Genomic DNA, 15,227 nt, shown 5'->3' on the forward strand with positions numbered 1-15,227 from the left:
GATTGCCAGACAGGTGATTATATTTGGAGTAGTTACAAAAGGTTTGGTGTAAAAGATGTAAGTTTTGTGTTTCTAATGAAAAATGATTTTGATGTCGAGAGACCATTCACCCCTAAAAACACATTTGAACTTTACCAAATCAAAGACTGGGCAAGTCCAGTTTAGATATATGTGAATGAGTTAAAAAGAGTACTGCCAGATTTTTAAACGAAGCACTGTTGTAATTGAAGTTTGCTGTGTTGGGAATTTGTCATGAAGGAAACACTTAAGTGAAGAATAAAAAGTCTGTGTAAAATAATGTTTTGATAATGATCAATTAACTGATAAGGTCGAGCATACTTCTGCTTGTTTCTGAATCGTTTATTATACCACAGGATTGTCTGATTATGACATATAGCGCTACTCTATAATATTTCATAGTTGAGGATTGTGAATATGCTAATAATAAATTCAGAATTCTATGTAGAAAGTGTGTACCACATTTATCCTGCAATAAACCCATGCCTGGTAATAAGCCCACCCATGTATATTCTGCACTTAGTAGAAATGTCAACAAATGTTATTTCATTGTCTTGTAATGAGCACCTTCAACTTGAGTCAAGAGAATAATGTTGGCACCATGGGCTTACTGCAGGATAAATACAGGCATTTCACGATCAGTGTTCACAAGGAAAGAAAGAGACAGATCAGTTCGATGAGTCAGAAGCGAATAGTTTGTCCTAGTTTCGTCAGCTGTACACAGTAGACATTTATGACTTAGGTGGAATAGCTGTCCTCTTTTATCAACGGGCTTGATCTATGTATTAGTTGTGTATTTCAGACAGTATCTAAAAATACATCCTTGGTGATTTGTTGTAAGCCATGCAAAAATGTTGGGTCTCAGAACTTGATTTGATGCAATCATAGCTTTAGGTTAAGTAGGTTAAACTTGATTTCTATCCATGTTACAAGGTGGCTAGATTAGTTACTGTTAATAGCTATAGTTGACTTAAATTTTTGCAATATATGTAAATATTGGGTAAAAAATTCTGGCTGTGTATTATGTAAAAGTCAGGTATATATTTTACCTGTCTCCTGCAAATATAAAAACACAGGTGTAAATTTTACCTGTCTCCTGCACCTGTAAAGAGTCCGATATAAATTTTACCTGTCTCCTGCACATGTAAAAAGATAGGTATAAATTTTACCTGTCTCCTGCACATGTAAAAAGACAGGTATACATTTTACCTGTCTCCTGCATATGTAAAAAGACAGGTGTAAATTTTACCTGTCTCCTGCACATGTAAAACGACAGGTATACATTTTACCTGTCTCCTGCACATGTAAAAAGTCAGGTATATATTTTACCTGTCTCCTGCAAATGTAAAAAGTCAGGTATACATTTTACCTGTCTCCTGCACATGTAAAAAGTCAGGTATATATTTACCTGTCTCCTGCAAATGTAAAAAGTCAGGTATACATTTTACCTGTCTCCTGCACATGTAAAAAGACAGGTGTAAATTTTACCTGTCTCCTGCACATGTAAAACAACAGGTATACATTTTACCTGTCTCCTGCACATGTAAAAAGTCAGGTATATATTTTACCTGTCTCTTGCAAATGTAAAAAGTCAGGTATACATTTTACCTGTCTTCTGCACATGTAAAAAGACAGGTGTAAATTTTACCTGTCTCCTGCACATGTAAAAAGACAGGTATACATTTTACCTGTCTCCTGCATATGTAAAAAGACAGGTGTAAATTTTACCTGTCTCCTGCACATGTAAAAAGACAGGTATACATTTTACCTGTCTCCTGCACATGTAAAAAGACAGGTATAAATTTTACCTGTCTCCTGCACATGTAAAAAGTCAGGTATAAATTTTACCTGTCTCCTGCACATGTAAAAAGACAGGTGTACATTTTACCTGTCTCCTGCACATGAAAAAAGTCAGGTATAAATTTTACCTGTCTAATTCACTTGTAAAAAGCCAGGTGTTAATTTCCACTGTCTCTTGCACTTGTAAAAATTCAGGTGTAAACTACCTGTGTCTTGTGTATGTAAAAGTCAGGTTTATATTTTATCTGTGTCCTGCACTTGTAAAAGGTGAGGTGTAAATAATCCATGTAACCTGTATATAATTGATAGATGCAAAATTTGTCTGTGTACTGTTTTTATGTAGACAAGGCTGAAAATTATTAAATAGGTATAGTATTTATTGAACACTGTCATTTCTGTCTATAAGAACACCCTGTTATGGTGGAATTGTATAGCAATTAATAAGACTACATTTGAATGGTGCTTGTAACTCCATGGATAATTAAATTATTCTCTCGTTTAAAATGTACTGGTGGAATGGTAGGTCGAATTTGTAGTGCAAGCAAGATGGATAGGCTGAAGACTCCATGTAGCCGCCAGCTATAGAACCCCATGTGCTAACGCTGGCATTGATTTTTAGCTCAATACTGTAACACTGACACTGTAGTGTGGTTGAAAATTGAAAAACAATTTGAAAGAATCCATTCCATTTGTTTCGCTAATTATTAGAATTAAACCGATGATAATTGTTGCTGTCTATTGTTTTTGCAGATTGAGGGATTACCGATAGATACATATATATAGTTGACCTGGTTTTCCGTTGGATTTACCGTACCAAAGGCTTACATCTCAATTGTCAACATGAGCTGCTGTTCCGGAATAGCCAGGGCGCTGCTCATCATCTTCAACATTGTCTTCTGGGTAAATACCACACTGTACACTAATCGATGGCACAGATACATGCATGCTCTATACTTAATGGTGTATGCTACCTTATGTTCAATAGAATCTCCTTCACAGGAGAGCTCCACTCAAAGATGCCAACATTGTTAACATTCCGTTAAGGATCCCCATAAACTGTAACTAAGTGTTGGAAACCTTTTTTTGTCCGGCATGACTATATCTTTGATAAATCATTTCTGAAAGAAAGCCTTACTTATTAGAAGTAATAAAGATAAAATGAACAAAATATAATCAATAACAATGTTATGACAGAAAAAAAAATCAGTGGGGCTAGGCCACGATTCGAACACTGAACTCCAGATTGTTATACTGTTGCTCTAACCAATTGGGCTTCAACCTGGTCTTAGGGAGTGATCTGGCCTAATTGTGCTACAGTTATATATCCAAATGAAAGTTAAAGGGAGGTTACTGTATTTACGAGAGAAAAAAACTGCAGGGCAGTGGGACAGGGATCCTTAAAATTGTTTAAAGGGAAATCGCTTTTGACACGAATCACAGATATGTAAGGTAGAAGGTAGTCATAATATAGCGTAAGATTTATAGTGGGAACAACGCTAAAAATTAGAAAACCACTAAAATATGTATGCTTACAGTTTTGTATTTGTGAAAGAAGTAATTATATAATCACATACATATAGACATATATATAAGTAAGGTAGGGTGGGTTTATGTGTGAGAGAAGGGTGTAAGAAACATGTTCGAATTAGCACTAATTTTGTCCAGATTAGAGTTAGGATAGTTGTGGATAACATCTGAAGGTTTAGTGGGTGTTTATCAGGTCTCCCACTACAGGGAGCTAGAGCCTTGTACCTAGTAACCCGTGGACAGCCTTACTAATGATTCCCGGAACAGTTGTTCGTAAAGCATCAGTAGCTATATACGTATAATCCTCGCTCTCGACACCCAAAAAGTATTGGTGTGTTGGAGCTCAATAATTCATCAGGATGAAGCTGTTGTGTAGAGGACTCCACAGATTTCAGTATAGACTTGAGGTCCTGGAAATTTGGTTTAGAGGATGATAAAATTACATGTGAACTGATCTACAAAGCTGTATAACCCTAGCTCCCTCAACCTAGAAAAATACAAAAAGGAAAACCTTACACTTTATAAGTCTACATTAAATGTTAATGACTTCAGTGAGCTGTTCAGATATTTTTGGTTACTGCCTATTTGATAGTTGTCAATCCATTCTTTATGGCTTTTTAGACCACCATCTGATGATGGTTAAGTCAAATCATCCTTTGGCTGTTGTCTGTCCGTCCTTTAACAATTTTCGTAAGTGCTCTAACTCAGAAAGTGCAAAGGCATCTTTCTCAAATTTCACATGAAGGTTTCCATATCAAATTTTGGAACTGATTGGATAACCAAGATGGCCGACTGCCAGCCATTTTGAATTTTGAGAGTTTAAATTTGTTAGTGCTATTTCTTTAGAAGTGCTGAAGAGGGATCTTTCTTTCAAATTTCACATGAAGGTTTACCTGAGTCCCTAGTTAGGCATATTCAATTTTGTTAATGATTGGATAATGTTTTTGGAAAATTATTGATGGTTCCTAACATGCAAATTATCAGCTCTATTTGTAATGGTTTGCTCCTCTTTGTAGACTTACAGCTTACTGCATGTCACTGGGTGTAAGTCCATGCCTGGGGATAAGCCCATCCCCCCTATTATACACATTTCTGCAGAATAATCCCAAATTGGTATATAAGAACACACCCTACTTGTCTTGTCTTTTCATCGCATTGACCACCAAGACTTATCCCTAGTGAAGTACACAGTGAGGATAAACAAATTTTCTCACCAGTTGGTACGTAATGACTGTACGATGTGGTCGTGCGGAAAGTCGTCTGACCAGTTATACAGGGAGGCTATGTCGGTCCATTGTCTCTCCCTATACATGTATGGCTACATCAATAAGTTATTGTGTACATTCTGAATACAAATGATGTATTAAATCAATTGTTATGGTCACTGTAGATTGTCTGCAGACCCCAAAAAAAGATCCTATGGCCTGATCAAAATTTCTTTACAGTCTCAGACATCTTGTTGAAAAGATTTGGGTATTTGGCCCAATAAGATTTGACACATGAAAAGACAGCTTTCCATTTCTTTAGCTACTGTTAACACGAGTTTGTATTTGTAAGGCGAGTTGATTTAGGGGTGTGTTTTCTTCTGTGAGAGCACATCTTTGTTCTTAAGTGTATTTGTCAGGTTAATAATAATAAAAAAAAAAGAAAACTGTAATGGTACTTATTCTATTAGATAAATAAATGATGCTGGAACTTTAATTTCATAAATTTTTCAATGGAATTTGGGTATGTTTCTTTTTCAATTTTCTAAATTTCTAAATGTATTATTACTGTTGTATCACCTGCCTTTTATCACAGGTATGCAAAAAAAGAAAGATTTATACAAAAAGAGAACATAGATTATTTTAGGTTTTTCCAGTACTGAGGGTCAAATTTTCACAAAACTTGAGGAACTTGAGTGTGATCTTCTTACTTTACACAGTTATATACAGTTATAGCCAAAAAATTCCTTCTTCCATAAAAGAATATAATTTAAGAATTCTCCAGTATAGTGTAAAATTTCAAAAGCTCAAGGAATTTTAAGTGTGCTCATTCCTAAATTACACAGGAATGTTTTAGATACTTGATTACAGCTTTAAAAAACGCAGTCCTTCTTTTATTAAGAAAAAGAGAACAAGGAGTATTTCAGGTTTTTCCAGTACATTGTGAAATTTTTGCAACTCTAGAATGGAAAAGAGGATAAAGAATATTGTAGGTTTCTACAGGATCTTTTACTAAATTACACAGGAATGTTGTAGATACTTACTTATAGTTGTAACAAAAATAGTCCTGCCTTTATCAGAAAAAGAGAACAAAAAATATTTTAGTTGTCCTCAGGAACTTGAGTGTGATCTTTCCTTATAATTACACAGGAATGTTTTAGATAGCTGCTGCTAGAAGTGTTCATCATGGATGTGACACCTTTCGGTTCACACAGAGCCTTTGGTGGAACGCCATCAGTACTCGACACCGTTCATTACTCTCCCCAGATATAGCGTAAAGGTCATTTGGAACTGTACATCAATAAGATCCCTGACAGGAAGGCTGTCTCCTATCTTCCTAGATCTGTCATTGGCACATACCAGTAACATTGGCACATCCCGAACCACAGGAAATCCAGGGGCAGTATTTAAAACCATACATTAATTCCTTGATTTTTTTTCTGCTGATGAAAGAGAGGTTATTCGGAAGTCGAACACCAAACTTGACCTAATGTCATTTTTTGCTGATGCATAAACATAGAAAGGTTATTTGGAAACCAGAGTGCAAAAAAGAACTAATTTCATTTTTTTGTTTATGGTACAAGGGTTATTTTGAAAGCAGGGCACAACATAAACCTAGTGTCATTTTTTGCTGGTGTAACAAGATAGTTTGGAAGAAGAGCACAAAAAACCTAACATCACCCGTGTTTTTTCCTCCACCATTAGAATGATACTGGCAGGTCTATGTTGCTGTGTGTTGGTATTTGGGGGTGGTTGATATGTATGTAAACATGGATGCCACACTGTATATAGTTCACCTTCCAGTTAGCGACAGTATGTAAACAAACAGGTCTATATCAGTATACCTCCAGCTCAGGCTAATTAAGTGTGCTCTGTGTACTTCAGCCTCACAGTAGTACCCTTAATACTGGTTGTCTGCTTTTAGCTCATTACCACTGTCTTTCCCACTTATGTTTGGTTTCCATTTATCAATCCAGTCTTCAGCATTTGTATTGCATTGCTCTGTGATGAGAAATCCAGAGTCATCCAATGGGCCTTTTCATGAACTGGATCCTTGCAAATATTGATGGGTTTTTCTGAATACTGAGTAGGAAAATAAGTAATTTTTAGAGTAATTGTGTCTCCTTTCATGAACTGGATCCTTGCAAGTATTATTGGCATTTGAACAACAATTATGAAAAAAAGTATTTGCAAAAGACAAGAAATTCATTGAATAACAAATGATTGTACAGTGGTTAACGTTTCTTACATTAGAGTGACACCTGTCAAAACTGACTTCTGACTATTCCAACATAATGTCTTACCTAACGTACTTCTGTAAGATCTATAACAAATAGCTTTAAATAACCTGTATTATCTGTCAGCCTGTCTAATTGGACCAATATGTGGTGGCTTGCAGGGTGTTGGATGAGACAGTTTAAGTTGATTGGTAGTTTAATTTTGTTCCACTTACATGGTGTCTTATCAGGTTAATTGGTTGCACTATGGCACACAGGATGTCCGATTAGAAAGGTGAAGTTATTCAGTGTCATACAGGGTGTCAGATTAGACAGGTGAAGTTATTCAGTGTCCCACAGGGTGTCAGATTAGACAGGTGAAGTATTCAGTGTCCCACATGGTGTCAGATTAGACAGGTGAAGTATTCAGTGTCCCACAGGGTGTCAGATTAGACAGGTATGTACATTGTAGTTCATAACATGCTTTATAAGTTCAGGTTTGAAAATTCTCAAAATGTCAGAAAACAAAGTTTGAGTAAAACAACCGGCCTTTAGTCTGTGATCAGCTCCCCCTGGTGGCTGTAAAGATGAGGTAACTAAGTTACACTGGCAGGTTTGGCTGCGGATCGAGCTTTCACATGTCTATATACCTTTGACCTTTGATCCGACACAATTGTTGGAAGGTGTTACATCATTGATCTGTGTCTGTCTGATGCTTGCCCAGTTTGCTTAAGACATGCATGCATTCATATCTTTGTGTGAATGTGGCCCTCGAGTCCAAAATGCATTACATAGAACACAATAGCACTAAACGTAAAGGTTAACCAAAACTGTCAGTAATCCAGACAGAAATTCCTAGATTTAGATAATCTGGACAATTTTTTTTCAGTGATATTTAGTCTGTACATGTCCTATAGCTTAATATGAAATAACAAGCCCCAGGGACCTCTTGTCTATAAACCAGGAGTGTTTATAGTGGTGTAATGTGTGAGAATTGTTAGAGAGAGCACCTGAAGTCTTCCTCTATTACCTATGTAATGTACCATGCAAAGTTTATCTTTGTAAATAGCTGTTTCTTGTAGAGCACAACTGGTGAAGGGTATCAATCAGATTGGGTATATATAATAATAATAAAAATAATTTGAGGTTCTTATAAGTAGGTCGTCTCAAAGCGGTTCACAAATTTTCTCTATCTTTTTGTTGCTGTTACTGATTTGATTGGTATATGGGCTTATCATTGATATCTAACTATTTCCCATGTTTTTCTAACAAGTTAGCTAATTTTCAAGTTGTATAACGACACTAGTTTTACAGAGTGTCTTTTAAATGTTGAAAATTGACTGACGAGAGTTGAACAATCCGTTGCCTTTGTAACCAGCCAATATATTTCTCAAATCCCTGGGGAGCATACAGTCAGTGCTGCCTTTTTGGCGCTCACAGCTAGCATTCAACAATTCCAGCACTGCCCAACCACGTACTCATTTAAGCATTGAACTGCTTTCAGTTGGCATTCATAGCCAATGATAACTGGACAAAGGCAAATTCAATGAAGTGTGCTAGCGCTTCATGTTGGATTTGCCTTTGTCCAGTTGGAATTCATTTTGCCTATGAATTCAGCATTTAGTTTAAATAATGTATGTATTGTGTAATTTTTGCTTGCTCAATGAATAGAACGCTGCCATCGCTCAGGCAGGGTCAGTGGTATCCAACGTAACAATTATGACGTCCCAATAATGATGACGTCAACAATCGGTCAATGGCATTCATAGCCTATATGAATGCCAACTGAATTTGGTAGGGTTATATATGGTAATGCCATACGATGGTAAATATTAACAGCTGAGTAGACTGGAACAAGTTTTTTTTTCAATGATACAACACAGTGCTGTGACGTGACTCGAACCTGCAACCTTTCGGTCACAAGCCCTGTGTCCTACCACTAGACTACCGTGCCCCCTATATACTCATATATCATCTTAAATTTACTAATTGTAAAAAATTACAGACATTCAATAAACCTTGACATTATTTCATTGGTCAATCTTCTACTTATCAGGTCAAGTACTGTGGATACATTGCGACGTCATCTTCCATTGTGACATCATATAGTTCACGGCAATCATTTTCCCAATAATGTATTCCCAAGAGTATTCACAGTTTTCTAGATATAATATCTGAATGTTGTTGGAGAAAACGGTGCCCAAACTCGTGATTGTTGATTATCATGTTTATCTAACTCTTGTTAGTCAATTTTCAACATTTAAATTTAAAAGACCCTGTAAAACTGGTGTCTTTATACAATTTGAAAATTAGCTAACTTGTTAGATAAACATGATAACAGACCATCACTTGTTCAGGTACCTCCATAAACAACATGATGTAAATGGTTTTAATACTGTACTTGTTGATGTTATAAATAAAGCTATATATGACTGTATACATATAAAGAAAATTACTATCCGACCAAATGATGAGTTTGAAGTGCAATAATGAATAAATCCACTAGTGTTTGAAGGTCTAATGAACCCTGGGATATTTTACTACAGTTTGACATCCTGAAGTGTTTGAAGCTCTTACTAACCTATGGAGTGTTCAGTAGTGTATCTGTAACAAGATGCTACCTTGTATATGTGTTTGAAGCTCTAACTAACCTATGGAGTGTTCAGGAGTGTATTTTCTGTAACAAGATGCTTCCTTGTATATGTGTTTTAAGCTTGAATCCCCCAGTCGTGGTCAATTTATATTTGCATTGGTGCATGGTGCTAAGCCACTTGACTAAATGGTGTGTTTAAAAACTCTGGCATTACAACACCTAGTATTTTAAGTGCAAGTTCCTTCCTATAGCTATCGCAATGTGTTGTGGTTTATATATAAGTTTAAGATAATTCCCAATATAAATGAAGCAGCGGGAACAGGAAATTAAGTAACCATTTCAATTGAATCCTTGTTTGATCTCTTAATGATCATAATCCTCTAAAACCTTGTTTTATACTGCACAAATTCTGTACTTATTTGTAAATATGACAATAGAAGGGAAACTAGCCGTTCCTTAGAATCTTAACAATGATAAGTCAATTGGTCAAAAAATGTTTGACTATAACAGTTTATCATTTCTATTGGAATGCAGTTGTCAAAGGTATCCTTTTTTGGGGGGATAAATAATTTAGATCTCTGGGGGTGAATACCATGGACAAATTTCATTGTTCATGTATCAATATAACTATATGAAGCACTGAATAATTTTCCAGCTTGGTGCAAAATTTTATCAAAGTGTGGAAAATATATTTAAAAACGTGAATTAGCAATAAACCAAATGGGAAAATAACATGACGTAAAATACTCACGACACTTCACTGTACATTCGGGCGTAACTGGATGCATAATCTGTTTTTAGAGATTAAAAATGGAGATAAAAAGATAACATTTTTACTTGAACACTTGACGGTTACACTTGATGATTGGCAGTGCGTGTTTATTAAGCTGACAGCAGTATTCCATCAGTACAGAACTGTCGGGGATATTGATGTGTTAGTACCAGTACAGACAGCATGTGTAGTGTCATTCATTAGCATGCTTTCTTGGCCTACTTTCGAAGTCAAATTTTAGAAGAATTGAACGATAATACATATATATGAACATCTCTCCAGCACTTCCTCGGAAGAATTTTTACTGTTTGGTGCTGTTACTACAATACATTTTATGACAAATGGCATGTACATGTATGAACATTCGTCTGAAGAATATTACTGTTTTGATGTCGTTACCATAAATAATTAAATTTGCGCAACTCCAATTTAATAGCGTGAGTAGCGGTAATTTTATATCCAGAATTGTCATGGGAACATTATGCTTTAGTTTTCTGTAGCTGTGATCTAGATCAAGGACATGGTTGATTGCATCTAGGTTTTCAGAAGCTCAGGAAGGACACGGTTTGTTGCAGAACACAGTAAGCAGCTCCGGGAGTCTGCTGCTAGCCTGATAGATCAGGAAACCAGGTTTGCAGCCATGCTACATGTACTGGGACATCACCCCACGACAACATGTAATATTCATGTACCTGTCATCAGCTGCTACTCGTGTCTACTCAACTTTGACACTAAAACCACAAGTCATATTGTTCTGGTAGTCCATAATGGTAAACCAGTCTGTTTTGGAATTAATTCACATACCGCCATTCAAAAGGATTCAGTTAAATATGCTTCAAGTTCTGTAAATAATCATCATGATATTATTGTTAAGAGCCCTGAATGGAACAAGGCAGCCAATAATGTTTTGCATACAAAACTAATTATAAGCTACTTTTAAAATGAATATTTAACCTTTATCATAAAAAACATTAAAATGGTCTAAACAATATTATATGGATAAAGTCATTGTCTTCTTTTAAACATAAATATAACAACACTGCTGTTAGTGATACTGATATCCAGAATATTATATACAAGATGTTGATATATACAGTAAAAACTGTCTAATCTGACAGCATTTACATTGGGACACATTACACAACATATTGGTCAGATTGGACAGGATGTCAATGTATACAGTAAAACAACTTTATCTGACACAACATATTGGTCAGAACTTGGACAGGATGTCAATTTATACGTGGTTTTGAAAAAAAATATGATCACACAGCATTATGTTGGATAGAATACTATTTCATTGGGGTCTGAACTTGACAGTCTTTTTCTATTTCTTTTGTAGATTAAAATTAATGTTTCTATAGTGTGTTTATAGGTAATTTTGAAGGTTATTTGATGCAGTGGATATTTTGGTAGATTAAAGTTGATGCCACAGGTTTGTTTTTAGGTCAAAGGTAATGCCACAGATGTGTTGGTAGGTTAAGTTGATGCCACATATGTGTTTATAGGTTAAAATTGATGCCACAGATGTGTTTATTCCCATCAATATGCTAGCTAGCTTCAGAGTCAGTAAATGCTCTACAATCGCTACAGTAATAAAACTAGAGCTGCTGCTGGAACTGATAATGGTGACATAATTGTCAAGGAAAATGTCAGTCGGCTGTGAAATTCATCGCTAATAACCCTGGGGAGGTTAGTTTTGCCTGGCAGTATAAGAGACACCACAATCTATAGAACTGTTGTGAACCTGTGTCATAGAGTCTGATAACCAGATCCAGAGTGCCAGTATACATAGAGTCTGATAACCTGATCGAGAGTGCAAGTATACATAGAGACTGATAATCTGATCCAGAGTGCCAGTATACATAGAGTCTAATAACCTGATCCAGAATGCCAGTATACATAGAGTCTGATAACCTGATCCAGAGTGCCAGTATACATAGAGTCTGATAACTTGATCCAGAGTGCCAGTATACATAGAGTTTGATAACCTGATCCAGAGTGCCAGTATACATAGAGACTGATAACCTGATCCAGAGTGCCAGTATACATAGAAATGGATTGCCATGTAGATCTGATAATGCTTCAATATATACAGTCAAATCTCAAGCATTCACCCCTGAAGGCACATTTGAACTCTTCCCATTCAAAGGTTGGAATAGTTTATTGTGAAATTTCAGGGGTGAATGAGTTAATAAATGTCTCTTAATGGAGAATTATTACAGAGTTAACTGTCAAGAGGCAATGAGTGAAGGTGCAGAGGATATAAACATTATATCAAGGGGCTTTAATTTGGGGTAAGATTATGGAGACTTAATTCATCGACATGTAGGATAGAATATTTGGTATACCGTATTTGCCTAGATTAGTGCCCTCCCCCAGGTTATGTAAGCATTTTCCCCCCTTTTTGGAGTAATTATAGTTGAGTACTGTTATGATATATGATGTCCTCTTTCCCTGAAACACCTTCCATTTTGGCCCTCTGCAGTCAACAAAACATAACTATATTAGTATATACACTTTATAACAGACACTCCAGTCTCCCAGTCTAATTCAATGCTTTTCCAATGTTTTAGAAAAAGAAGAGATCAGTTTTATATTACTCCCTTGACTTTCTGACAGTCCTGTGACCTTAATAGCAAAATAAATGCCACAAACTATATTTAGTTATCATAATAAATATCCCTTCAGCCAATTTTGCAACAGGCCTGGGTACTAATTACAGTATATACGGTAGCTTGCAGAGAACACTTCACATTTTTGTTTCTCAAGGATAGTGAGAGTCGTTGTGTATCATAGAGTGAAAAGTTAATGGAAAAATCATTGGATATGTAATATCATATACTTTGGCAATATATGAGGTGATTTCAAAGGCACAACAACATCTTTAACCGCAGAAAAAACCTTTCTGTCTACAGACACTACACATATTGCTAATTGATCTTGCTGATTGACTACACAACAATGTTAGTGTTTCAGAGTAAAGCATGCATTAAGGGTCCCCGTACCACTGCCAAAAACTGGAAGACTATATTTTAAGCTTTCATAAATATTTAAAAAAAAAGTAAACTATACCTTGTAGGATTTTTATGATAAAATAATAAAGCTGAAACAAACAAGCCAAAGAAAAATCAAGAACAGTGTCTGAGTGTAAAATACAAAAGATCTCGGGATTTGAACCCTGGACCCTGGTGCATTAAAGTGTCCCTCTAACTAAACCTCTAACTAAACAATTGAGCTACCTGGCCCATTGCTGTATCCTTAAAAGTGTATCCTGGCCCAGGTATGCAACAGTTACATATAATTTCCTTCACCCCCTCCCAAAATAAAAATAAAAGGGTAATGTGTGGGGAACTGAGGGGGGCCCGGGGTTGTAACAAAAGTTTAAAAAACTGGAGTGGAATTCTCTATTGTTTTTCCAGTTGTTGGACAAGGATCCTGAATACTCTCAGTATGCTCTATGCATGAGACATTAAGACACCACAAGCACATATACACACACTAAATACCTGTGCTAGCGTATAGTGATCTAGAACTCAGGGATCAAAACATACTGTCGGTGCTACATAAACTGTGTTTTAAGTGTTAAGTAATTGCTGCAGACTAGATCTGGCAGTAAAAGGTGTGAGCCAAGACCAGACTTACTGCAGGTCGAAGTCTATGCGACACATTGGCAAACACCTTCATTAAGAGATTTACATATTTGACTCGGCCTGTGTCACTATTAAGTAGGCATGACTTCATAGTGACACACTCTGAATTTAATTTACCACAGGAAGAAAATTGTATTTGAGATCCAAATTCCAACCCACCAACGCATATATTTACATTACATCACAATGATTGTCAAGCTTGTCTGGGCTGTGAGAACAAATATTCTCCAAGTGTTATCGTACAAGTTGTATATTAAATATTTATACGTTAAAACAATATCGATTTCATTATAGCACATAACGAAATAAAATATAGCTCAAAAATATTTAAGAAACCACCCAGTAGATTTGAAAACAGATGAATTTCTAAGACATGATGCAAGGTTGTTATAGCCTGTGCTGTTATAAAACCTACGTATGCACACATGTAGATCATGGAGATGTCTTCTGCTAGGAGATGATTAGACAGCCGGCTGCAGTGTTTATGATAAATTAACATTCTCAGTGTATGTATTTACATACTATTTTTATCCCCCCACTTAGTAAAGAGGAGGGATGTATAGTATTCGTTTCATCATTGCATGTATCACAGTATCATACCGTATATTTTGTCGGATTTTAGAAACACTGTCAGTACTGGTCTCAAACATTTTCGGTATTGCTTTATTGACGTTGTTATGGACATCAGCTATTAATTGCGCCTGTCAATAACTAATGCATATTTTTATTGATGCATTATGTGTGTCAGTCCAATTTAGAAAGCTTGTGTACAAGATATCTCATGAATTCTTCAACAGAATTAGTTCATTTTACTCCATAGGATGGTAGCATCAAGTTTTATACCATATTATAGGTTTAACCGTTTTAGTGGTCTCTGGTCAAGGTTAAAGGGTCAAAGGTCACACTTTACTTCTTTTTAAGTTAAAAGGTTGTACCTGATATACATTTATCATGAATCCCCCAACAGGTTGAGTTCATATTTACATCAAATTATGGGTTACATCAGGTTTTACACCTGATTTACATTTTGCATAAGTGCATGGTCAAAATCAAAGGATCAAAAGTTATACTCAATCACAATGGGAGGGGGTATATTCTATGTGAGCCCATGTAATAGGCTTTTTTGTTTGTTTTCTTTAATAGATTAAGTGAATTTAGTTCATAATTCCTTGGATTTAGGGACTAAATCTTCATGTCTCTTCATTAGGTCACCTGAGCTTTGCTCAAGTGACCTATTCCAATCGCTTTTCGTCCGTCGTTGTCCGTCGTCCGTCGTGCGTCGTGCGTAAACTTTTACATTTTCAACTTCTTCTCAAGAACCAGTGGATGGATTTTTTTCAAACTTGGTCAGAATCATCCTTGGTAGATGAGGCTTCAAAATTGTAAAATTGGGATTCCTACCCCAACCCCTGGGGCCAGGGCGGGGCCCCAAAGGGAAAATTA

The 15,227-nt window shown here is 36.0% G+C and overlaps 1 protein-coding gene across 2 annotated transcripts in view; it reads left to right on the forward strand.

Annotated features, from left to right (window-relative positions):
- Positions 1 to 15,227, forward strand: part of LOC110450270 (CD82 antigen-like) — a 60,238-nt gene that overhangs the window by 29,201 nt on the left and 15,810 nt on the right. For both annotated transcript variants that reach the window (XM_021497723.1, XM_021497724.1), the window contains exon 2: positions 2,569 to 2,718. In XM_021497723.1, the coding sequence (XP_021353398.1) occupies positions 2,659 to 2,718 (60 nt within the window). In that variant the 5' untranslated portion in view covers positions 2,569 to 2,658. The remainder of the gene's footprint in view (positions 1 to 2,568; positions 2,719 to 15,227) is intronic.

This window comes from Mizuhopecten yessoensis, unplaced genomic scaffold (genome assembly GCF_002113885.1).
Source record: "Mizuhopecten yessoensis strain PY_sf001 unplaced genomic scaffold, ASM211388v2 scaffold5141, whole genome shotgun sequence".
NCBI lineage: Eukaryota > Metazoa > Mollusca > Bivalvia > Pectinida > Pectinidae > Mizuhopecten > Mizuhopecten yessoensis.